The sequence below is a fragment of the Girardinichthys multiradiatus genome, chromosome 17, assembly GCF_021462225.1.
Source record: "Girardinichthys multiradiatus isolate DD_20200921_A chromosome 17, DD_fGirMul_XY1, whole genome shotgun sequence".
Taxonomy (NCBI): domain Eukaryota; kingdom Metazoa; phylum Chordata; class Actinopteri; order Cyprinodontiformes; family Goodeidae; genus Girardinichthys; species Girardinichthys multiradiatus.
The window spans coordinates 19,298,367-19,325,340 of record NC_061809.1 but is presented as its reverse complement, the minus strand read 5'-3'; the positions used below and the strand labels follow the sequence as shown (position 1 = coordinate 19,325,340).

Sequence of the window (26,974 nt, the reverse complement as noted above, 5' to 3'; positions counted from 1 at the left end):
GTGTTTTTATTGTCAGTGTTATTTTTTGTGACAATAATACAACAATGGGTAGTCTTTAATGCATCACAAAAAGAGCGATTGTTACTTTTCAGTGTGCGTAGGAAGTCTGTCACCACTTTTTGTTTTGGCATCCCTCTTTTCCCTCTTCTCACACTTCAAAACGGTTTGAAGTTCCCCAAGCGGATTAAGCACATAACCCTGGACTTCCCTGTGCAAAAATGATGGAAAAGGCGCTACTTTAATTACAATCATATTTGTGCCAAATATGTATTGTGCGCTGAAGAAGTGGAGCGGAGACGCAGCTGAAGGAGATTTGTTTCTGGGACGCTGCTGGATTTTAGGTCGTGGGGTGGCACTCTTGTCTTCCAGCTCAGAAAAGCTCGCAAGGAGCGATGATGATGATGACTCTCCTGCTGGCATCAAACCTACAACCTTTCAGTCGCAACACGGTGTCTCCAGCCAATAGACTCCGAGTCCTCCCACACTGAGTCCTCCCTCTAAAACAACCTGTTTTCACATTCACTCTATGGAACATAAAGAACATTTCACCTTGCTTATATTAACCGCATAACTTCCAAACTTTTGTATAGACGAAGATAGATGAACCTGAAACGATTATTGTCATGACTTTATTCATCTTTAAACGCCCTGAATTTATATGTTGCGAGCCTTTTTGTTCTTTTTGACACGTCTTTACTACGATTCTAGACACTTAAAAGAGTTTTTGCCTAAATCTCGCCGGCTCTCATGGGACTGAGGCATTCGTCGCGGTGTTTGCTGCTACGGCGGAAGATGGCGGAGGCGGACAGCTCGGAGGTAGGGGACCTTGCGGTGTCCTGAACGCGGTTTCTCTCAGATTGCTCTGTTTTTGTTATAGCGACAACATATTTGAGTTTAGACTGATATGCATCTTTATTTTTAGAGCAACGAAAAACAGGAAGGGTACATTGCTGATCTATAAGGAAGGGGGATTTCTCATTGTCCCGCAGATGCTGGCTGAGTCTACAAGTATATTAGCAGACTCATATAATAGCAGCAGTAGTGCAAGGTACAGTGTGCAGAACCTTTTCGATTCGGATGCAGAAAGATCCTTAACGTGGTTGTGTCCTCTGTCCTTGGTACTGAAACGGAACCCGCCTCTTTCACTAACTTACCGGCAGTGTAAAGAATTAGATTGCAGCTATTCCATTTCTAGCCATTCCATAAACGAGGTAATGCAAGCAAAAAAATGTATTCAGTGTCTGAAACATGCATTTTCAAGGTGTTTGTGAGGCGCACAACGTTGTCTAGATCAAAACCATTTGTGACAAACTAATAGTATAAACAGTGTGAGATCTAATAGTAAACTAATGCTGTAAAATAAATATGGCCACATATTGTTGTATGTTCTAATATTGTTCATATTGTTCATAGCACTAAAGAAAAATGAGAATACTCATCAATTAACGCAGTGGTAGGCAGACCTAATTACAGCAATCTACCAGTACAATTAGGGAACACTGTAATTTCAGTTTCTTTTGTCCCTGAGCTCTGTCAGGTGGAAAATCCTGAGCTTCTTCGCAGTCCTCAACTACTCCAGCATCCTTTGCCACAATAAGTACATGTAGTATAAACCAATCATTAACTTTCTGAGAGACTTTCATATGCATCTCTCTTGCATTATGCTAAGTTTATATTAGCATAAATCTATGTGGATTCTTATTTCATGGAATGTACTTCAGTCTTACAAAATGAAACGTATTGCACCACACAACTGAAGTAAATGGCGAAAAATATTGCTTTGCTTATGGAAACGTTATAGCCTAAAAACAAAATATATATATATTTTTTTTTTTACTGTTGTATAAACAGTACCAGCAGTATTGGTGAAAATGTTCAGTTGAGCTATTGCCAGTGATTTATCTTTACTTTCTGTTGGATTTAAAATCAGTGCCTCTTTTACTTTTCTTTTATGTGCAATTAAATCAGCAGGTTAGATGATTAAGATAACAGTGAATCAGTATTTGCTGTGTTAAGCCTGAAGTTATGTACAAACAGAGATGCAAAAAATAAACAGGTTTACATTAGCTGTCACCTCAATGCATAAATTAGTTCAAGATGCTATGAGTTTCCTTTACAGCCTTTATTATATCTATATATTTACAGGACACCCTTCCATATACAGGTCCTTCTCAAAATATTAGCATATTGTGATAAAATTCATTATTTTCCATAATGTCATGATGAAAATTTAACATTCATATATTTTAGATCCATTTCACACTAACTGAAATATTTCAGGTCTTTTATTGTCTTAATACGGATGATTTTGGCATACAGCTCATGAAAACCCAAAATTCTTATCTCACAAAAGTAGCATATCAATAAAAGGGTCTCTAAACGAGCTATGAACCTGATCATCTGAATCAACGAGTTAACTCTAAACACCTGCAAAAGATTCCTGAGGCCTTTAAAACTCCCAGCCTGGTTCATCACTCAAAACCCCAATCATGGGTAAGACTGCCGACCTGACTGCTGTCCAGAAGGCCACTATTGACACCCTCAAGCAAGAGGGTAAGACACAGAAAGAAATTTCTGAACGAATAGGCTGTTCCCAGAGTGCTGTATCAAGGCACCTCAGTGGGAAGTCTGTGGGAAGGAAAAGGTGTGGCAGAAAACACTGCACAACGAGAAGAGGTGACCGGACCCTGAGGAAGATTGTGGAGAAGGGCCGATTCCAGACCTTGGGGGACCTGCGGAAGCAGTGGACTGAGCCTGGAGTAGAAACATCCAGAGCCACCGTGCACAGGCGTGTGCAGGAAATGGGCCGCATTCCCCAGGTCAAGCCACTTTTGAACCAGAAACAGCGGCAGAAGCGCCTGACCTGGGCTACAGAGAAGCAGCACTGGACTGTTGCTCAGTGGTCCAAAGTACTTTTTTCGGATGAAAGCAAATTCTGCATGTCATTCGGAAATCAAGGTGCCAGAGTCTGGAGGAAGACTGGGGAGAAGGAAATGCCAAAATGCCAGAAGTCCAGTGTCAAGTACCCACAGTCAGTGATGGTCTGGGGTGCCGTGTCAGCTGCTGGTGTTGGTCCACTGTGTTTTATCAAGGGCAGGGTCAATGCAGCTAGCTATCAGGAGATTTTGGAGCACTTCATGCTTCCATCTGCTGAAAAGCTTTATGGAGATGAAGATTTCATTTTTCAGCACGACCTGGCACCTGCTCACAGTGCCGAAACCACTGGTAAATGGTTTACTGACCATGGTATCACTGTGCTCAATTGGCCTGCCAACTCTCCTGACCTGAACCCCATAGAGAATCTGTGGGATATTGTGAAGAGAACGTTGAGAGACTCAAGTCCCAACCCTCTGGATGAGCTAAAGGCCGCTATCGAAGCATCCTGGGCCTCCATAAGACCTCAGCAGTGCCACAGGCTGATTGCCTCCATGCCACGCCGCATTGAAGCAGTCATTTCTGCAAAAGGATTCCTGACCAAGTATTGAGTGTATAACTGTACATGATTATTTGAAGGTTGACGTTTTTTGTATTAAAAACACTTTTCTTTTATTGGTCGGATGAAATATGCTAATTTTGTGAGATAGGAATTTTGGGTTTTCATGAGCTGTATGCCAAAATCATCCGTATTAAGACAATCAAAGACCTGAAATATTTCAGTTAGTGCGCAATGAATCTAAAATATATGAATGTTAAATTTTCATCATGACATTATGGAAAATAATGAACTTTATCACAATATGCTAATATTTTGAGAAGGACCTGTACTCCTGCAGTTGTGCCCTTGATCTATTTAATATTTAAATTCTGACAGAAACTCAATCACCCCCATTTTGTTCTTTTACTTCTTTCACAGAGACAACAGCCTGTCAAGTCCCCTCTTTCCCAATCTGCACAGCCCTCCCCTCTGCCGAAACCAGTGCCTACTACCCATCATGTGCCGTGCATTCCTCACACGCCTCATGTAGCAGTGCTTGCCACCTGTCCTGGACGAGGCAAGATTGCCAAGTTCATAAGCCCGGAGGAAATGACATCAAGGGACTACTACTTTGACTCTTATGCCCACTTTGGCATCCATGAGGTAGGCAGACTAGGCTGACAGTGGGAAGCACGGTGTGATTAAAGTAGAAGAATGACACCAGATGCTTCCTGTTAAACTCTGCCAATGGGTTTCAGCCCTTATAATCTGACCTTCTAAAAGCGGGATATGTCAAACCCCCCCATGTGATTTAACAGTATGCCTTCCATGAAAAGACAGGCTTTAGTTCATGTCTTCTGCAGTGTCTTGCACAAACTATTTATACTATTTAAACCTTTTCACATTTTTGTCACTTTACAAACCCCAAACTTCAGTGTATTTTATTGCGACCAACACAAAGTAGCGCATAATTGAAAAGTCATGGGAATGTAACACATATATATATATATTTTACATAAAAAAAACAGAAAGTGTGCAAAACTAACATTGCAAGGCACTATATGTGTAGATATTCTGTGTCTAGAAAAGGAACTGATGCATTCTGCCTGTAGACAATGACATAATGCCACATTCCAAGTTTAAAATCTATATTTGGAAGTTACCAAATTACAAAAAGTTCAAACCTTAATTACTGCTTTTATGCATTCTGTAAGCCTAAAATCAAACATCAACTGCCATAAAAATATATTTTATTATCCTATAAATTAAAACTAGTATCTTAAATCCGACAGAAATCTACAACAATGCACCTGTCCATCTACAAAATACCAAGATCTACAGTGTGTTTTAGCAGTGAAATTTTAAAGGAAATGGAGAGCGGCTGAAGTTTCTGTCTTGATGGAGCATGTTTTAGTTCACAAAAGACAGGGTTTTTTCATGATCAACTAGCAGGAAAGACTCCCAGAGGCTGTGTAATAGTCCATTATCAGCACTCCATAAGTGAAAACCATCTCTGCTGCCTTTCACAATAATCTGCAGTGAACTGCAAGGGAAGTAGCCCAACTAATGACCTTGATGTGTGAGAAAAATATGGTGAAAACGTTTGGGGACGTATAGACCCCCTTTTTTTTAAATAGTGTCCTTATTTAGCATGTGGGTCAGCTTTTTGTCTGCTTAGAGACAAAGAGTGTGTCCTGATTAAAGAGTTCAAAGTAAGATTGGAAAGAAAGTGGGATCTGTGAATGAGCTAAGGGAGATGGATATCAGGCAGTCCCCGAAGACTTCGTGTTTTACTTATGTCACCAAAGCTTCTGGCCTGGATTATGCTTTTTCTACCTCAATGCACAGAAGCAAATAATGTACTTACATGCAAATTTGTGTCTGCATTTTTATGAATCAAGCTATTCTTTGATTGGATCATTAGATCAGGATTGAATAGGCTGTATAAGTCACAGATATTATTATTATCCTTAACGCAGGAGATGCTGAAAGACGAGGTGCGGACACTGTCCTACCGCAATGCCATGTACCACAACAAGCATGTGTTCAAGGATAAAATCGTCCTGGATGTTGGCAGTGGCACAGGGATCCTCTCTATGTTTGCTGCCAATGCCGGTGCCAAACATGTGTACGGGGTAAGGCGAAGAGATGCACCTACAGTCCACAAACATGCTGCAATTCACAAAAACAGCTGCGGAAATTGTTGTTGGCCATGATTCAAAGACACGTCATCTACATTATTTCAAGAGTTATATACAGGTCCTTCTCAAAATATTAGCATATTCTGATAAAGTTCATTATTTTCCATAATGTCATGATGAAAATTTAACATTCATATATTTTAGATTCATTGCACACTAACTGAAATATTTCGGAGCTTTTATTGTCTTAATACGGATGATTTTGGCATACAGCTCATGAAAACCCAAAATTCCTATCTCACAAAATTAGCATTTTCATCCGACCACTAAAAGAAAAGTGTTTTTAATACAAAAAACGTCAACCTTCAAATAATCATGTACAGTTATGCACTCAATACTTGGTCGGGAATCCTTTGGCAGAAATGACTGCTTCAATGCGGCGTGGCATGGAGGCAATCAGCCTGTGGCACTGCTGAGGTCTTATGGAGGCCCAGGATGCTTCGATAGCGGCCTTTAGCTCATCCAGAGGGTTGGGTCTTGAGTCTCTCAACGTTCTCTTCACAATATCCCACAGATTCTCTATGGGGTTCAGGTCAGGAGAGTTGGCAGGCCAATTGAGCACAGTGATACCATGGTCAGTAAACCATTTACCAGTGGTTTCGGCACTGTGAGCAGGTGCCAGGTCGTGCTGAAAAATAAAATCTTCATCTCCATAAAGCTTTTCAGCAGATGGAAGCATGAAGTGCTCCAAAATCTCCTGATAGCTAGCTGCATTGACCCTGCCCTTGATAAAACACAGTGGACCAACACCAGCAGCTGACACGGCACCCCAGACCATCACTGACTGTGGGTACTTGACACTGGACGTCTGGCATTTTGGCATTTCCTTCTCCCCAGTCTTCCTCCAGACTCTGGCACCTTGATTTCCGAATGACATGCAGAATTTGCTTTCATCCGAAAAAAGTACTTTGGACCACTGAGCAACAGTCCAGTGCTGCTTCTCTGTAGCCCAGGTCAGGCGCTTCTGCCACTGTTTCTGGTTCAAAAGTGGCTTGACCTGGGGAATGCAGCACCTGTAGCCCATTTCCTGCACACGCCTGTGCACGGTGGCTCTGGATGTTTCTACTCCAGACTCAGTCCACTGCTTCCGCAGGTCCCCCAAGGTCTGGAATCGGCCCTCCTCCACAATCTTCCTCAGGGTCCGGTCACCTCTTCTCGTTGTGCAGCGTTTTCTGCCACACGTTTTCCTTCCCACAGACTTCCCACTGAGGTGCCTTGATACAGCACTCTGGGAACAGCCTATTCGTTCAGAAATTTCTTTCTGTGTCTTACCCTCTTGCTTGAGGGTGTCAACAGTGGCCTTCTGGACAGCAGTCAGGTCGGCAGTCTTACCCATGATTGGGGTTTTGAGTGATGAACCAGGCTGGGAGTTTTAAAGGCCTCAGGAATCTTTTGCAGGTGTTTAGAGTTAACTCGTTGATTCAGATGATTAGGTTCATAGCTCGTTTAGAGACCCTTTTAATGATATGCTAATTTTGTGAGATAGGAATTTTGGGTTTTCATGAGCTGTATGCCAAAATCATCCGTATTAAGACAATAAAAGACCCGAAATATTTCAGTTAGTGTGCAATGAATCTAAAATATATGAATGTTAAATTTTCATCATGACATTATGGAAAATAATGAACTTTATCACAATATGCTAATATTTTGAGAAGGACCTGTACAATATTGTATCAAAACGGCATATACTGTAATCACCTGTACACTGTATCCGTTCAAGTCCACTTAATTAAATCAAGCTTTTCATGCAGATTTAAATAGTACCTGACATTTTATATGAAAAAATAAAAAGTACTGCTATGTTGCTGCTATGACATTTTATGTTGGCCACTAAAACTAAAAACTGAGACACAGGGACCTGCAAAAAATGTTCACACCACTTGTACTTTTTAAAATTGTACATTTACAACCAAAGCTTCTATATAATTTATTGAGATTTTATGTAATGAAGAGGCTAATTTTTAAATGGATAGAACATGATAAATTGTTTGTTGTTTTTATTTGAAAAGGAGTGGCATGCATTTTGGGGTCATCAATCTGATATCTCTAAAGAAGATCCAGTGCAACAGATTGCACCATACTCCACGCAGTGTCTTGTGTGACTTTCAAAGATTGCTTTTCTAACCTAACCCTGTTTTAAACATCTCTACTATTTTATCTCTGACCTGTATGCTGTGTTACTTGGCCTTCGTGATGCAAGTTAGCTCTAACTAACCTCTTACTAAATTACAAACAGGTAAGCTTTATTTAGTAATTAGGTGAATTCTGAAGGAAATTACTTGTGATACATTTCGAGGATCTCCTCAATCCTGCCATCACGCATTCCGTGGTGGAAACAGAGGCTGGGGACTCGGGGTCGGACTCTTTCATCACCCAGGCTGAAGTCACCGAGGTGGTTAAAAAGCTCCGCGGTGGCAAGGCTTCGGGGGTGGATGAGATCCGCCCTGAGTACCTCAAGTCTCTGGATGTTGTAGGGCTGTCATGGTTGACACGTCTCTTCAACATTGCGTGGCGGTCGGGGACAGTGCCTCTGGACTGGCAGACTGGGGTGGTGGTCCCCCTTCATAAGAAGGGGGACTGGAGGGTGTGTTCCAAATACAGGGGGATCACACTCCTCAGCCTCCCTGGTAAGGCCTACGCCAGGGTATTGGAGAGGAGAGTCCGACCGATAGTCGAACCTCGGCTTCAGGAGGAGCAGTGTGGTTTTCGTCCCGGCCGTGGAACACTGGACCAGCTCTACACCCTCTACAGGGTGCTCGAGGGTTCATGGGAGTTTGCCCAACCGGTTCACATGTGTTTTGTGGACCTGGAGAAGGCATTCGACTGTGTCCCTCGTGATGCCCTGTGGGGGGTGCTCCAGGAGTATGGAATCGGGGGCCCTTTATTAGGGGCCATCCGGTCCCTGTACGAGCGGAGCAGGAGTTTGGTCCGCATTGCCGGCACTAAGTCGGACCTGTTCCCAGTGCATGTTGGACTCCGGCAGGGCTGCCCTTTGTCACCGGTCCTGTACATAACTTTTATGGACAGGATTTCTAGACGCAGCCAAGGGCCGGAGGGGGTCGGGTTTGGGGACCAGTGGATTTCGTCTCTTCTTTTTGCAGATGACGTGGTCCTGCTGGCCCCCTCTAGCCAAGACCTACAGCATGCGCTGTGGCGGTTCGCAGCTGAGTGTGAAGCGGCTGGGATGAGGATCAGCTCCTCCAAGTCCGAGGCCATGGTTCTCGACCGGAAAAGGGTAGCTTGTCCTCTTCAGGTTGGAGGGGAGTTCCTGCCTCAAGTGGAGGAGTTTAAGTATCTCGGGGTCTTGTTCACGAGTGAGGGAAGAATGGAGCGGGAGATCGACAGACGGATCGGTGCGGCTGCCACAGTAATGGGGGCGCTGTGCCGGTCCGTTGTGGTGAAGAGAGAGCTGAGCCGAAAAGCAAAGCTCTCAATTTACTGGTCGGTCTACGTTCCTACCCTCACTTATGGCCATGAACTTTGGGTCATGACCGAAAGAACGAGATCCCGGATACAAGCGGCTGAAATGAGCTTCCTCCGTAGGGTGGCCGGGCACTCCCTTAGAGATAGGGTGAGGAGCTCGGCCATCCGGGAGGGGCTCGGAGTAGAGCCGCTGCTCCTCCACATCGAGAGGAGCCAGTTGAGGTGGCTCGGGCATCTATACCGGATGCCTCCTGGACGCCTTCCTTGGGAGGTGTTCCAGGCACGTCCCACTTGGAGGAGGCCCAGGGGACGGCCCAGGACACGCTGGAGGGACTATGTCTCTCGGCTGGCCTGGGAACACCTTGGGCTCCCCCTGGAGGAACTGGAGGAGGTGTCTGGAGAAAGGGACGTCTGGGCGTCTCTGTTGAGTCTGTTGCCCCCGCGACCCGGTCCCGGATAAAGCGGAAGACGACGAGTACGAGTACGAGTACAAGTACATTTTATTTTGGGTTATCAAGAGTAAAGGGGATGGATACAAATGTTGTCCACATCCATATTTTTGAATATACAAAACAAGCTACAGGGAGAAAAAAAAACCAAAACATTGAAACACATTACTTTGTTTTTTTCTGTTTTATGAGTGAATCTTTTGCTACTATAAAGCACTGACTTAAGGAACACAAATGTTTATTATGAAGGGTTCACTACCTGAGGCAGTCTTGAACACAGAGGTAGAGGGGTACATTTTGCCAGAGAAAGGCTGCAAGTTTGATTTATAAATTTCATTATACCTAATGATTGTAAAGCCTTGTAGCAGAAGGAATATTAATTTTTAGATGGATTAGCAGAGTTTGATTAAATTCAGCCTTTACGTATTACCTCAAGGGGTACATGTAAACATCACTGTACAGCTCTGGTATGAAGAAATGTAGCATCCTTCCTGGTCTTTCTACTGATGGATATTATCCAACTAAGAAGCAAGAACCATTTATAGAAAAGGCAGAAGATTAATGGTTCTTTGCAAACATTGCTTATTTTAACAGTATGTACAGGGCCTTGCTAAAGTATCTATACACCTTAAATCTTTTCATGTTTTTTTTAAGATTACAGTCACAAGCTTCAGCGTATTTTATTGCAACTTTATGTGCCTGACAAACACAACATGGTACTTAATTGTGTAGTGGAAGAAAAACCATAAACCACTCCTAAATATATATATATATGCAGCATTTATTTGTATTTAGACCCTTTTAATCAGGCGCCCCTTTATGAAATCCAGTGCGGCTCATTTCCTTCAGAGGTGTTTTGATGTCCATATCCGTGTGTGACACCACACATAACCCTGAACACATCAACCCCACTGTGAAACATAGCAGTGGCAGCATGTTTTCAGGAGGGGGAGGGAAGCTGGTGAAGGTTGATGGGAAGATGGATGGAGCTAAATGCGGCGTGATGGTGCAAGAAAAAGCAGTGAAGACGTACACCAAGACAATTGTAACTGTAACTGCAACAAAGGTGGTTCTATAATGCATGCAGGCCACATTTTCAGATTTGTATGTCCAAAGTGTTCTGAAAACACATATCATTTTCCTTTTTATTCACAATTGTGTACCAGTCTGAGTTTTATCAATCACTTAAAATCCTAATAAAATAAACTGAAGTTTATGGTTGTAATGTTACAAAATGTAACAAAGTTAAAGGGGTGTGAATACATTTTCAAGGCAATGTAGGTTCCGTAATGTAGTGGGAGCTTTTTGTCTCCCACTTGTTCATGTCTCATTAAATTATATACCCACACATTGTGTAAACACTTCAAGAAACATTTGACAGCTTCAAGACCAGACTGTTATTTTATACCCAGTGTGTGTTTTCACACTTGCTCCTGCAGATCGAATGCTCAAGCATATCTGAATATTCAGAGAAGATTATCAAGTCTAATCACCTACACAACGGTGAGTGAAAAGGGATTTTCCATTTTCCAGTGCTTAGTTGTCTATCTGTTTTAATGTAGGACTATGCCATGACATTGGGGTTAGAAGGAGCGTGGAAAATTTTTGCATATTTCCATCTTTATGGTCACGCTTGACAGTATTAGTCACCGTTCTTGATGGTTAACTGGCAGCTCGTCTCCGTTGTCAAATAATCATGGTCTTTGGCATCAATCAGAGCTCCATCACAGGGGTTTATTTCCATCGTTATCCCACCCTGAGCCAGACAGATGGTGGATTGGGAACAGACAGTGCAGTTTCACAACCTGCATATTATGCTTAATTCAGTTGTTACTGTTTAGCTTATGAAATTAGGATAGAAAAACTCAAATTCTAAAAAAAAAAAAAAAAAATATTTAATGTACAGACTTATTGAAAAGACCATGAACAGCTATTAGTATATGTATCAATAAAGAAGTATTGTGCTGTGAAAAAGTATTTCCCTAAATCATTAACTGGTTGTGCCACCCTTAAGAGTTAATGGTAACTGGTAATAGGTCTTTTACATCACTGAGGATCATTTTTTTTTAAAACCACATTTTTATATATTGGATTATTTCATTTTTTTTTGAGCATGTACAGCTTGTTCACGGTCATGTCATGTTGTGTGGATATTTATTTATTCTTACATATCTAATTAAACCATTATTTGAAAACTGCTTTTGGGGTTTATTCAGGTTATCTTTGTCTGATATTAAAACTTTCTTGATATGCTGAAAGATTTAGGTGTGACAAAAAAGCAAAAACAGATTAAATCTGTATGGGGCAAATACTTTTATTTACAGCTCTGTAGTATTAGTCATCAATAATGACAAATACTTAGGAATATAATACAAAATGTGATTTTTTTTTGTTTGTTTAAAAGCTTTTAGACAATTTTTGTCAGATCTGTTTGCTATTTTACTTGCATTTAAAATATAGCAATAAAACATGACTTAAAATATATAAAAAGGCAAAGCATAGGTCCAGCAGTGGCTCAGGAATTAAGCGTGCGTCCCATGTACTGAGGCTTTGGTCCTGGACGCGGTTGTCACAGGTTTGAGTGTAGGTCCTTCTTCCCCCTCTCTCCACCTCATTTTCTGTCACCTCACTTTCAAAATAAAGACGGTACTCAATAAGAAAGATAAAGGCTTCTAATGCCTAAAAAATAAATAAAAATGGAAAGTATGAATCAGAGGTATCTGAGTGGCATGAGAAAACAAGACATAAAACATTGGTCATGAAAATATTTAATAAACTGGACCATATACCTTAAGCTACAAACCCAGCATGAATCTTTGTTAATTTGCATTATGAGAATGAAGATATGTGGAAGTAATTTGTCCCCTGCCGCCTTGTTTCTGTTCACGGTACAGTCATCACCATCTTCAAAGGCAAGGTGGAGGAGGTAGAGCTACCCGTGGAGAAGGTGGACATCATTGTCTCGGAGTGGATGGGTTACTGTCTCTTCTATGAGTCCATGCTGAACACTGTCATTTTCGCCAGAGACAAATGGCTGGTATGACCACATTGATGGCACTGCTTGACAGAGGCCTTTAATGCATGTCCATGTTTGTTTGCCTGAAAGGACAAATGAGGCTATTGGCACATGAAGAAATGAGACAGTGATGAAGTAGGGGGCTTACTGTGTAAAGTGCATGCCCAGATGCTGAGGTTACGCATGAATTATTTTGTCGCTAACCTCTGTAACAGCTGGAGGCCTTTAAAGCCAGCACATGTGATCCTCGATTACATGCCAGGTGTGCGAACAATGAAAATGATGGATGGCCTTTGTGTTTGTGCTCTGGATACCTGAAGTCTGTCTTGTGTGCAGAAACCTGGAGGCCTGATGTTCCCAGACAGAGCAGCTCTCTATGTGGTAGCTATTGAAGATAGGCAGTACAAGGACTTCAAGATTCATTGTAAGTAATTATTCATGATTTGTTGCCGTCTGTTTGCTTTATGTTTAATTCTCACCAATGCTTTGTGAGATGACTATAATGAAGGTGAAGTTAATATAGCAAGAACTTGTCTTTACTTAAGAACTCTAATTTTGACTTCGTAAAGCTAATTTAAGCATTATTTTGGTCACTATTATTTACATATCCTGTATAAAAACACATATTGTTCTCATTGTCTGACAATAAATCAAGCTAAACGTCTTATGTTTTAGGTCAGTTAAGATTACCAAAATGATTTCTGTTTGCTAAAATGCCAGAATAAGAATATTTTTTTTATCGTTTTTTTTATCTTTACATTCAGAAGTTTACATACAATGACTCCAAATAAAAAGGATATTTTGTCAGTCCAAAGTGCCTAGGGACTATGTATGGCAGGGGGAATCCTCTTCTCTGTGCCAATTTAACACCTGGCCCCATACCCAGTGACTTCCATTGTGTTTCCTTTAAGGATGCTACACAGACATTGGGGTTGTCAAGTGGGTGATTTTTCACCGATTATGTCCTCGATATCTCTAGTAGACTCAGCAGTGATGTCCCAAAATCACACTGCTCTGCGTTGTTTAGCCTTCCTGAGTGGGATACCAGGTAGGGTCCTTTCTTTTAAGCTGCAAACACTAACTACTAATTTGAGGCACACCTTGAGATGTCTTTGGACATCCCAAGGAATCATGGAATTGAAATCATGACCCCAAATAAACTGCTAGACAGGTTACAAAGGGGCTTAAGGACAAGAAAGTCAATGCTGTGGAGTGACCATCAAAATGCTCTGATCTGAGTCCCATGGAAACCTTTTGGGCAGAGCTGAAAAGGTGTATTGGAGCAAGGCATCATTTTAACCTGACTCAGTTACATGAGTCATGTCAACAGGAATGGGACAAATTCAAACAAACTATTGGGATAAGCTTGTGCAAGGATATAGTAAATGTTTGTCCCAAGTTACAGAGTTTCAAGGCAATGCTACTAAGGAAATGTATGTAAACCTCTGACTTTGGAAAACATAATAAACAAATCTCTCTTTAATTATTGTGGCATTTGGAAAATTGCAAAAACTTTTAGAATCCTAACTTAAAGGAGATGAAACCATGTTCATGTCAAATATATAAATGAATGAAAGTGCTTTTTATGTTGTCTTTGTTATAACATACTTTTTTAATATTACTAGGCAACCATGTTCTGGAACCAGATTTAAAAATTTGCTGTCAAGTTTAAATAGGAAACGTGTCCCAAAGTGTGCAGTAAATTACAACATAATTAGCGAGGCCCAGTGTAGCGAGTAAATGAGAGACGATGTGAAAAAACAGAACAGAAAGGGCATTTATTTTAATAATTCAGAAGTTTTTTTGTAACCGCACAGATGGCTAAACATTGAGAAAATATGATATTACGGCTCGGGTCAATTTATACCCCCATTTTGTACCTATCTGTTGCCATATTATCCCTTCCGACATTACTTTTGCACCTGTGTACAAAGCCACTGCATACAGTGCCTTGCGAAAGTACTCGGCCCCCCTGAACTGGTCAACCTCTTGTCACATTTCAGGTTTCAAACATAAAGATATAAAATTCTAATTTTTTATGAAGAATCAACAACAAGTGGGACACAATCGTGAAGTGGAATAAAATTTATTGGATGTGTCAAACTCTTTTAACAAATAAAAAATTGAAAAGTGGGGCGTGCAATATTATTTGGCTCCTTTACTTTCAGTGCAGCAAACTCACTCCAGAGGTTCAGTGAGGATCTCTGAATGATCCAATGTTGTCCCAAATGACTGATGATGATAAATAGAATCCACCTGTGTGTAATCAAGTCTCCGTATAAATGCACCTGCTCTGTGATAGTCTCAGGGTTCTGTTCAGAGAGCATCATGAACACCAAGGAACACACCAGGCAGGTCCGAGATACTGTTGTGGAGAAGTTTAAAGCCAGATTTGGATACAAAAAGATTTCCCAAGCTTTAAACATCCCAAGGAGCACTGTGCAAACAATCATATTGAAATGGAAGGAGTATCAGACCACTGCAAATCGACCAAGACCCTGCCGTCCCTCTAAACTTTCATCTCGAACAAGGAGAAGACTGATCAGAGATGCAGCCAAGAGGCCCATGATCACTCTGGATGAACTGCAGAGATCTACAGCTGAGGTGGGAGAGTCTGTCCATAGGACAACAATCAGTCGTACACTGCACAAATCTGGCCTTTATGGAAGAGTGGCAAGAAGAAAGCCATTTCTCTAAGATATCCATAAAAAGTCTCGTTTAAAGTTTGCCACAAGCCACATGGGAGACACACCAAACATGAAGAAGGTGCTCTGGTCAGATGAAACCAAAATCGAACTGTTTGACCACAATGCAAAACGATATGTTTGGCATAAAAGCAACACAGCTCATCACCCTGAACACACCATCCCCACTGTCAAACATGGTGGTGGCAGCATCATGGTATGGGCCTGCTTTTCATCAGCAGGGATAGAGAAGATGGTCAAAATTGATGGGAAGATGGATGGGGCCAAATACAGGACCATTCTGGAAGAAAACCTGTTGGAGTCTTCAAGAGACCTGAGTCTGGGACGGAGATTTATCTTCCAACAAGACAATGATCTAAAACATAAAGTCAAATCTACAATGGAATGGTTCACAAATAAACGTACCCAGGCAAGGAAGAATGGGCAAGAATTTCAGTCTCTCGATGTGCAAAACTGATAGAGACATACCCCAAGCGACTTGCAGTTGTAATTGCACCAAAGGGTGGCGCTACAAAGTATTAACGCAAGGGGGCCGAATAATATTGCACGCCCCACTTTTCAGTTTTTTATTTGTTAAAAAAGATTGACACATCCAATAAATTTTATTCCACTTCACGATTGTGTCCCACTTGTTGTTGATTCTTCACAAAAACTTAAAATTTTATATCTTTATGTTTGAAGCCTGAAATGTGGCAAGAGGTTGACCAGTTCAAGGGGGCCGAGTACTTTCGCAAGGCACTGTATCTGTTGTTTTTTTCCTTCTTTTTAAATTACTCAGATAAATTATAACAAAAAAGTCTCCTGTTTCATGTTTAGTAAGTGAGTAATTAAGTAAGTACCTTTATTTATATAGGACTTTTCACATATGAAATCACAAAGTGATTTACAGCAAAAGTCATAAAACATCAAAACTGAGCATTGAACTGAGACAGTGCAAACATCAAGTAAATGAGTGGGTCTAACTAAAAGTATGAAGGCCGGCAACACCATAATCACCCATATGGAAATGTTTAGAAAGTGTCTTGAGCTGGGACTCAAAACTGACCACATTGTCAGCAGATCTGATGCTGGTACAGAAAGCCACAGACTCCATACATTTTCGACTGGTTTGAGTTCAGGGCTATTCCTAATATTAGGCTACTTCATCCTGCTTGGCAGCAGTAGAAGCAATGACTTGTCCCCACATATCTTCAGGCGAGAGACCTACAGTGGGTTTAAATACCAGATGTGAGCAAGAAAAAGCTGGTGTGGACACAGATGAGGTCAGTGAGATATGCGAGTGTCTGTCCAAGTAGTGCCCTATATGAGATGGTATTTTAAAATTGATCCTGTAGGTCACTGGAAGCCAATGAAGTAACCTTGCGAGTGACATGGGAATACCTATTTGTAGGTGTAACTAACCTAGCTGAAACATTTTTAATGGACCGTATGCGGTTTTAATATGGGATGAAATTTAAGCATGAATCAGCATCTCAATATCTCCTGTTAAGCATACACCACTCAGTTTACCTGGTATTTTGAAAATTTATTTGGAAACTTTCAGCCATCTAGCCTATAACTGGCTTAAGATCTTGAGTTTAGACATCTTGCTATGACCAAATTTATAATGCAGTTGTACATCACCTGAAAATAAGTGATATAACATAATGAAAGTGGGTTTAATATGACCAAAAGGCAACATATACTGGAAAAACAGAATTGGTCCCAGCACTACCACTGTGAAACACCACCAGCCAGAGGTCAGGGATCAGACACAGAGTCCCCAAGAGAAACAGCAAAACTCCTATCCTTAAGGTACCATATGAACCAGTCTAGACCACAACTGATACGTCCACTCACTAACCTTACCTATTTGTAAGGACGAAAAGGACCAACTGTATTGAAGGTGGAGCTAAGATCAAGGAGTACTAGTGGAGAACAGCCATCAGCATCAGAAGCCATCTGAATATTGATGTGTATTCTCATCAGGGCAGTTTCATGCAAATATTTAATTCAAAGTCTGAATTTTTATTAAACGGCTCAATTCTCTCTGGTACTGTTGTGAGTTGATTGGCTACAAGCTTTTCCAGAATTTTTTATTTCTAAAAAGTTGTGTTATATTCTAATTTTATTAACTTTGTTTTAACTACATTGCATGTTCTCTTGTCTTTACAATTTTGAAGTGTAGCCAAGAAAACTGAATTACTGTGCCATGAAACCCCAGGAAAATTGAAGTCACTGATTAATATTTAAAAGTTTCTAGACACTGGGATCAACTTTAAAGAAGTAAAATGCAAATTAAAAAAATGATTCAGGTACATTTGTTTTAAAAAGGATTGTTGGAAGTACCAATAACTATGTCATCTGGTGATTTTGTTAAAAACAATAGTTATTAACATGAGTTTTCTAGCTATTAAATGAATGCCCCTAAATTAAAGGCTAGAATTTTTCTGTGTGCGATTAGGCTACTGCAAATCAAGATGATGTTCAAAAACTTTTTAAACGTCTGGTGCTAGGTACGTGTCAAGGGCGCTATACTTTGCAAGTCTCTGTGCAGCCATTTGCAAACGACACAGCCGGACTTCTTTTTTTTCCCCCACCCATCAATCCATGCATTCATCTATGTTTTACTTACTGTCTACTACATAAATTGGGTACAATTTTATAAAACACAACAATCAAGATCAGCTGTTTATTCATACAGTTCCTCACGTCCTAAAATATTTAACCACTTTTGTTTTCTCATCTGTTTCTCAGGCAGCAAAAGCATTTCAAGTTCCTCTCTATGATGTTACTTCCAAAAGAGAAAGAGCAAGGAGGCACCTTCATGCAAATCAAACCCCGCTAGAAATTTTTTCCCAGTGTCCGTGGAATTAGGTTCTGTCTTTATATGTAGCAAATCATTGTAAAGGTGTCAATTTAGAGCAGATCACCTGAGGTTCTATGAAGCAAAACAAAGTCCCTGTGAGGATTATAGAGGACAAAGTACTTTCACCCAGGAACGTAGGGTTTAAGGCCCATAAGAAGTGTCCTGTTTATAGTGTCCATAATGCCTGTACTAATGTGGAAGGAGATGTTAAAGACATAGAAAAAGAGGGCAACCAATAAGTTTTAGTCATTTCAAATTTATAGACGTGAACATATGAAGAAGTGCCTTAATTTGACTTATAGAAATCAAAAAGTTAATTCTATATCAATCATTCGGCTCAAAATATAAACTTATATATTTCAATGTCAATTTTCTTAAAAATTTGAATATTAGATAAAAAAAACAAATTTAGTAAAGAAATGGCCATGTACTGTATAGTATATGCACACAGTACTTGGTCAGGGCTCCTTTTGCATTAATTACTGCATCAATGCAGTGTAGCACGGAGGCAAACAGTCTGCAGCTATGCTATGGTGTTAAGGAGACTCGTGGCTTTAATAGTAGCCTTCAGCTTGTCTGCATGGTTCTCTGTGAAGTTTAGGCCTTGTTAGTTAAGCTCGTCAAATACGCTCAGATATACTATGGTTATTAAAGCTGTTAGTACTTCTGGTAGCGTATGTAGGTCCCCAGTGCTGCTGGGAAGTGACATCAGGATCTCCATAAAGCTTGTCAGTAGAGGGAAGCGAATGCCATGGCTCCTCAAATCATCCCTTACTTCGTAAACGTCATATTGAACCTCAACCTCCAGACTCTGGGACCCTGATTTTCGAGTAAAATGCAAAATGTACTTTTATTCGAAACGAGTACTTTGGACCACTGAGCAACAGTCAGGTCCTTTTTGTCCTTTGTGAAGTAGGACTTTCTGATGTTGATGCACTGATTTAGGAGTAGCCTAACACAAGCAATGCAATACTTGCACCCTATACCCTGAATCCGGGTGTGTGGAGGCTCTTGAAGAACTAACTCCAGCTGCAGTTTACACCTTGTAAATCTCCCCCAAAATTCATGAATGCTTTGATTGGCAATCCTCTAATGGCTAGTGCTGCTTTTCTACCACTCAAATTTCCCATTTATATTCTTGGATACAGCACTCTGTGAACAGCCAATTATTTTAGTAAGGACCTTTTGTGGCTTGCTATCCACATGGAGGGTGTCAATGACTGCTGTACAACACAACAATACAGTCCTGTTTTAAAAATCTTTTGTCATTGGTCTTATGTGTTAATTATCTGAGAAACTGAGCGCTGGACTTTCATTAGCTGTAAGCCATTATCGCCAACAATAACAGAAATAAACACTTAAAATCTGTCACTTACTGTAGAATGAGTCACTTTTTGAATTTAATTACTGAAATGAATCAATAGAAATTAATTATATTTGCTAATTTATGCTACCTAAGGTTTACCCTTAAAGAAGAAATCATTTTGTAGATTATGCCTCAGCTTTCTGCAGAGCTTTCATGTGCTCAAATAGCTGCCACAGCTGCAGGTCCGAGCTTAAACCTGTGGTCAAGATCAAAGCATTCATTTTAAAGGTGCCACTCAGTCTAGTATCGACATTGAATAGCTCATTCTGACTTTTCCTTTCGCTGCACAGGTGGTCCGCTTTATCACATCTAAAAACATTAATATTTTGTTGCATTCTTTTCACACAAATCCCACAAGAATTTAGTCCATCCAAAACCTTCAGATTTTTATTTTTAGTTTCTATGCGTTGGTGTTGCATTCCTCAGCCACACATACATAGCGTCTGGGCCCCCTGACAAAATAGGTGGAGTGGAGGGACAGAGGGAATGGGGGAGGGAAAGGTTGTTTGGTATATTTTCAGTCCAAACTATAATAACATCCAAGACATACTGGAGGAGGCTGGAGCTTATTTTAATAAAGTTTTTTTTTCACGCAGAAGTTAGATAGACAGAAAAACTGATCTGGGCTGAATGCTTTGTGCCGGAGCCAGAACTGAGCAAGGCGAGCATGTTTTAAACATGCAAAAAAATAAAAGTGCATACTGTGAGCATGTGTGTAAGAAATGTGTTTCTGTGTATAACAGGGTGGGAAAACGTATATGGGTTCGACATGAGTTGCATTCGCAATGTTGCCATCAAAGAACCTCTGGTGGATGTGGTTGATCCAAAGCAGGTGGTGACTAATGCCTGCCTCATAAAGGTGGGTCTGTGCAAGTAAGGTTTCCAAGAAAGAGTGGGCATATTTTTGTTTTTCATGTCAGATTGTGTCACACTTTGACAAAGAAAACCCAACAAACTATTTTTATGGCACACATCCAGGTGGAATCTTTTATGTGCTCAAATTCTGGAAAGCTGCAGACAGCTATCACTTCCAGCATCTCTGAATGTTTCCCGTCCGCTGAGGCTATTTTCTAGTACATAATGGTGTTTCTGGCAAGTTGTAATAGACAGCAGCTCTGTTTCCTTCCTCCAGGACACAACACTGGCTTGTCTTTCATCTCCTAAATGAAGAGAGTATGAGAGCATTCAGAGAGATTTATAGCTTTTCTTTGTTGTGTCTCCACTATTCCTTCTTTCATCACGTACTCTTTTATTGCTTTCGTTCAGTTTGGATTAGCCAATAATTTCATTTTCTTAGCTTTTCGTATCTTATTTCACACTCTCCTTCATCACTGTCTTTTTTTCAACTTCTCCAATCTCTGAATTAAACAATGTCAGACCTCGATCTCAGTGAATAGAAATGTCTCCTTACGTTTCTTCACATGTGCTTTGGTGAAACGTCACAAGTGACTCTTGAGTCACCACTGGGAATGAAATAGAGTCTCAGTCACTTGAATTGATGGGAATCCTGATTTTATGTTCAAAAAGGTGATATACCTCTTAGATTGGAAAGTTGGTTGACTGTTAGTAAGTACTCATCTGGCAATGATTTATCACTCCCTAAACCTTCTTATAGAGCCTTGCAAAATAATTTTTTGTCACTTTATAGCCACAGACTTTGTTGTATTTAAAAAAGATTTATGTTACAGATCAACTCAGTGTGTAAATGTGAAGTGGATGAATAAAATTGATGCATGGTTTTCATTTTTTTTTAAATTACAACTTAAGCCCCTTTTATTCTGATACACCTAAATAAAATCAAAGCAAAGAGTTACCTGTAGAAGACACCTAATTAGTCGACCTGTGCATAATTTACAATTAGTATAAATCTGGCTTTTCTGTGAAGGCCTCATAGTTTTGTTAGACAACAAATAACTTCACACAGACCAAGTATCCTAGTACGGAGCTCAGGGATAAGGTTTTAAGAAGCTATAAGCCAAATTAGGATATAAAAAAATATATCAAGCCTTGAACATCTCACAAAGCAATGTTCAATCCACCATCACACAATATGGCACCAACAACTTAACTAATTTTTAAAGCACTGGGTACTTTTGAACAGCCTGAATGAGACCAATGACACCAAGCCCATGTAATCATGCATGTTTATGGTGGAACCTAGATCTCAAAGGGGCCTCAGAAGCAGCCATGCCACCCATGGTAACTCTAAAGGAGCTACAAAGAAATCAACTGTTAGTGGGCCACCCCACAAACCTGACCTGTATGGAAAAGTAGCAAAATGAAAGCCATATTTAAAAGAAAACCCAAATAAATGCTCTTTTAAGTTGGCCAAAAGAGATTTTACACAGTAAACTAGTGGATAAAAGTGCTCTGGTCAAATGAGACCAAAATGAAAACACTTTGGCTTACATGCAAAACACTACTATGTGTGGCAGAAAACTAACTGCACATCATCCTGAACACATCCTCACGGTGAAACATAGTGGTGGCAGCATCATGCTGTGTGGATGCTTTTTTCTTCAACAAGGACAGGCAAACTGGTCAGAGTGAATTGGAAGATGGATAGACTTAAAAACATGGCAATCCTGGAAGAAAACTTCCAGTGGTTGCAAAAAGAGGAGACTTCCAGAAGGACAATGACAAACATACAACCATAGAACAGTTTGGATCCAAGCATTCACATGTGATAGAATGGACCAGTCGAGGTCTAAGTATACATTCAAGACTTCATGCACACTGTTCACAGATGCTCTTTATCCAATCTGACTTAAAACAAGTTATTTTGCAAAGAGGCAAAGGAGAATTGACCTTTCAAATACAAAGCTGGCAGACATGTAGCAACTGTAGCAAAAGGTGGCTCTACAAAGTATTGACTGAGAGGGGAGTTTGGGAAATTAACAAAAATGCATTTAGAACTTTTCAGATTTTTCTTTGTCAAAGATTTCAACTTCCACTTCACAATTATGCACTACTCTGACATAGCCGACATTAAGCAAAATTCCAGTACTTTTTGGTTTAATATAAAAAACGCTTTTGCAAATCTCTGTACATGTATTTCAGAACCCATCCACATATCTTTTATTCTATGCTGTCATTCATTCTTCACAGACTTAAATTACAAACTCACTCCCATTGCTTTTTTTCTCACCTACCCCGTTTTGCTGTATAAGATATGGTCCTGATATTACTGAAGAGGACAAAGGTGTTAAATCACAATCTGCCATGCTGATGTAAAACTCTATGGCCACAATGAACAGGTCTCAGTATAAAAATATCTCCCTGTACTTTTCAAATAAAACGTAGCTGCTCTTTCTCTATTTTGGGCCCACTGAGATGCGCAGCAGGTTGCAAAAAGTCAAAGATGTCTGTGAGGCAATGTATCCACAAGGCAGTACTTGATATGGCACACAGACTGAGAAAACCTCCTTCCAAAAACCTTGCAAGAGGACTCAAAGGAGGACACCCACACAGCATGTGTAGTGTGAACATGCTTGATTATCCAGCTATGATTCAACCTGTGGACTTTCACACACACAAATTCGCACATGAACATAAAATCGTGGTGAATATTGAAGCAGCTCTGGCATATACATGCACTGCATGGGTGAGGGAGATAGCAAGTACTGGAGACAAGTGTCTGTGCCTGCATGTGACTGTGCCACTGTTCCAGCATCAACCAAATAAGCTAAAAATGAAGAGAACACACATCTTCACAGCAGCTTTTAATACAGCAAATATGTTTTTGTGTGTTTCCAAGGAGGTGGACATCTACACTGTGAAGCCAGAGGACTTATCCTTCACCTCAGCTTTCTGTCTACAGATCCAGCGCAATGATTATGTTCATGCGTTGGTCACTTATTTCAACATAGAGTTCACCAAATGTCACAAGAAGACTGGCTTCTCCACTGGTGAGACTGGAACTAATTTTCATATCAAAAAACACATTTCAGGTTTAGCTATATGGTGGAAATAAAAATGGAATAAAATAAAGTCTTTATATGTTAATCTTCTAGACAGTTCGCCTTGCCTACTTACTTTATAACTGGGATTTCTTTCATGCTGAATAAATGCACTCAAATTAAAGGATGGACTTTCTAAATTTCCAGTGTGAGATTATGCTATGCAATGAAAAATAACGGTATTTAAAGTATTTTACACATCTTTGGTATTTTATTTTATTTGCCAGATATCAATTACATTTTGTATACATGAGTAAATATCAAGATACAAGGAATAGTTTATTTTTGAATGATCAGCTAAATTATGCTAACAACGTCCAACACTTCAGCTTTGCTCTGATATACAGGTCCTTCTCAAAATATTAGCATATTGTGATAACGTTCATTATTTTCCATAATGTCATGGTGAAAATTTAACATTCATATATTTTAGATTCATTGCACATTAACTGAAATATTTCAGGTCTTTTATTGTCTTAATACAGATGATTGTGGCATACAGCTCATGAAAACCCAAAATTTCTATCTCACAAAATAAGCATATCATTAAAAGGGTCTCTAAACGAGCTATGAACATAATCATCTGAATCAACGAGTTAACTCTAAACACCTGCAAAAGATTCTTGAGGCCTTTAAAACTCCCAGCCTGGTTCATCACTCAAAACCCCAATCATGGGTAAGACTGCCGACCTGACTGCTGTCCAGAAGGCCACTATTGACACCCTCAAGCAAGAGGGTAAGACACAGAAAGAAATTTCTGAATGAATAGGCTGTTCCCAGAGTGCTGTATCAAGGCACCTCAGTGGGAAGTCTGTGGGAAGGAAAAAGTGTGGCAGAAAACGCTGCACAACGAGAAGAGGTGACCGGACCCTGAGGAAGATTGTGGAGAAGGGCCGATTCCAGACCTTGGGGGACCTGCGGAAGCAGTGGACTGAGTCTGGAGTAGAAACATCCAGAGCCACCGTGCACAGGCGTGTGCAGGAAATGGGCTACAGGTGCCGCATTCCCCAGGTCAAGCCACTTTTGAACCAGAAACAGCGGCAGAAGCGCCTGACCTGGGCTACAGAGAAGCAGCACTGGACTGCTGCTCAGTGGTCCAAAGTACTTTTTTCGGATGAAAGCAAATTCTGCATGTCATTCGGAAATCAAGGTGCCAGAGTCTGGAGGAAGACTGGGGAGAAGGAAATGCCAAAATGCCAGAAGTCCAGTGTCAAGTACCCACAGTCAGTGATGGTCTGGGGTGCCGTGTCAGCTGCTGGTGTTGGTCCACTGTGTTTTATCAAGGGCAGGGTCAATGCAGCTAGCTATCAGGAGATTTTGGAGCACTTCATGCTTCCATCTGCTGAAAAGCTTTATGGAGATGAAGATTTTATTTTTCAGCATGACCTGGCACCTGCTCACAGTGCCAAAACCACTGGTAAATGGTTTACTGACCATGGTTTCACTGTGCTCAATTGGCCTCCCAACTCTCCTGACCTGAACCCCATAGAGAATCTGTGGGATATTGTGAAGAGAACGTTGAGAGACTCAAGACCCAACACTCTGGATGAGCTAAAGGCCGCTATCGAAGCATCCTGGGCCTCCATAAGACCTCAGCAGTGCCACAGGCTGATTGCCTCCATGCCACGCCGCATTGAAGCAGTCATTTCTTCCCGACCAAGTATTGAGTGCATAACTGTACATGATTATTTGAAGGTTGACGTTTTTTGTATTAAAAACACTTTTCTTTTATTGGTCGGATGAAATATGCTAATTTGGATTTTCATGAGCTGTATGCCAAAATTATCCGTATTAAGACAATAAAAGACCTGAAATATTTCAGTTTAGTGTGCAATGAATCTAAAATATATGAATGTTAAATTTTCATCATGACATTATGGAAAATAATGAACTTTATCACAATATGCTAATATTTTGAGAAGGACCTGTAGTTACTGTTATATACAAATATTTCCAATAATAACAGAAAAAAAGCCTCAAACCTCCTCCAAAAAACATATAGACAAATTATGATGTGACATTTTGATTACAGAAACCCCTGGTCAGCAGCTATATGTGTACCCCCACACCTGAAAGACAAGGTCTCTAGCAGATTTCAACAGGAAGCATGTTACCCATTGCTTTCTCATTCCCAACCACCTTGCAGCAGTTTGACTACTTATTACTTCACCTTCTCTGCTCCTGGCCACACTCTACTGACGTTATACAAACCAAACTGGTGTTTGTGCCTGTGGAATCACCACTCAACTCTACGTAAGCTGTTATGTAAGCCTATTTTAATACATTCACATATCAGCTGCTTACATAATATGGTGTAGAGGAGGTTCTATGTTTGGCTGTCTGTTGGGGCTGAGGCAGAGCATCACTGAAGGAGTTCTCTTCTATCCGCCTTTATATTTCTCCCACTGGGTAAGTGGATGTCAGCCAGTGCGCTTTTAAAATTTTTTCCATGTATACAAGCCCAAGGCAAGTTGGAGCTCTCCAGAACTGGTGTGCATTTTTGTCTATGTCCTAACTTTTCTTAAGACAATATTTCCTCTATGTCTTCCTTGCCTTCTTTTAATGCTTTCACTCTTTAGTTTCCTTTGCCTCTTTTTTTTTCTTTTCTTGTTTTATCTTTGTCTTCAACTTCTGAGTTACATTTTTCCTTACTTCCTCAGCTCCAGATGCTCCCAGCACACACTGGAAGCAGACTGTGTTTTATTTAGAGGACTACCTGACTGTCAAGAAAGGAGAAGAAATCTTTGGCAGTATCACTGTTAGACCCAATGAGAAGAATGTGGTATGTTACTCAGATCATTATTGCATACCTAAATCAAGTATATTTTCTGTTCCAAGCATATTAGGTATTACATTTTAAATAGGAACAAACATCACTAGAATTTAAGCAAACTGTGAAATATAACTTACAGTTATTCACTTTAAATTGTGAAGTGGAAGAAAAAAGATGCCTGGTTTTCAGTTCATTTTACAAATAAAAAGATAGAAAATGTGGCATGCCTCTACCAGCTTTGCACATCTAGAGAGTAATATTTTTTTTTTCAAGCTCAGTCAGATTGGTTGGAATGTGTCTATAAACACCAATTTTTGGATTCCTGAGCTGTGAATCTCTGCAACTCCTCCAGAGTTACTATTGGCCTCTAGGTTACTTCTCTGGTAAATGCCCTCTTTCCCAGGCCTGTCAGTTGTGGAGGATAGCCGTATATTTGGGGGTTGCCAGTTTTATTATTCTTTATTCATTTTCTGATAATGGCTTGAATATTGCACTAATCCTAATTTAAACTTTTCTACATGTTTATCAATAAACTGTCTGGTTTCTTTAGGGATATCAGATTAAAGAGGGCTGAATACAAATGTACATTTGCAAAACGCTCTAAAATCTGTTATCATTTCTCTTCCACTGATATTTAACGAAAATATAGAAAAGTTCAAAGGGTATGCATAATTTTGCAAAACACTGTACTTGCATTATTTTGTTGGAATTTCTAAAATTATTTGGATCTTAGTAAAAAAATTATATTAAAAAAATAATTTTAGGTGCTAGTCAGATTTTTTTTTTACTTTAACGTTTGTATAACTTCATATAACA

General features: G+C 40.2%; 1 protein-coding gene across 7 annotated transcripts in view; it reads left to right on the top strand.

The window, feature by feature from the left end:
* Positions 1-462: 462 nt before the first annotated feature.
* LOC124882982 (protein arginine N-methyltransferase 8-B-like) overlaps positions 463-26,974 on the top strand; it is a 29,127-nt gene continuing 2,615 nt past the window's right edge. For 2 of the 7 annotated variants that reach the window (XR_007042049.1, XR_007042048.1), the window contains exons 1-9: positions 463-816; positions 3,854-4,078; positions 5,395-5,550; positions 10,931-10,994; positions 12,386-12,528; positions 12,844-12,931; positions 20,170-20,285; positions 23,184-23,334; positions 25,418-26,167. Coding sequence is in view for 3 of the 7 variants with exons in the window: in XM_047389744.1 (XP_047245700.1) it covers positions 748-816; positions 3,854-4,078; positions 5,395-5,550; positions 10,931-10,994; positions 12,386-12,528; positions 12,844-12,931; positions 20,170-20,285; positions 23,184-23,334; positions 26,046-26,167 (1,134 nt within the window). In the remaining 4 variants the exon portion in view is untranslated. Of the gene's footprint in view, positions 817-3,853; positions 4,079-5,394; positions 5,551-10,930; positions 10,995-12,385; positions 12,529-12,843; positions 12,932-20,169; positions 20,286-23,183; positions 23,335-25,417; positions 26,168-26,974 lie in introns of those variants that run through there. The other 5 variants (XM_047389744.1, XM_047389743.1, XR_007042051.1 and 2 more) reach the window with 4 other exon arrangements.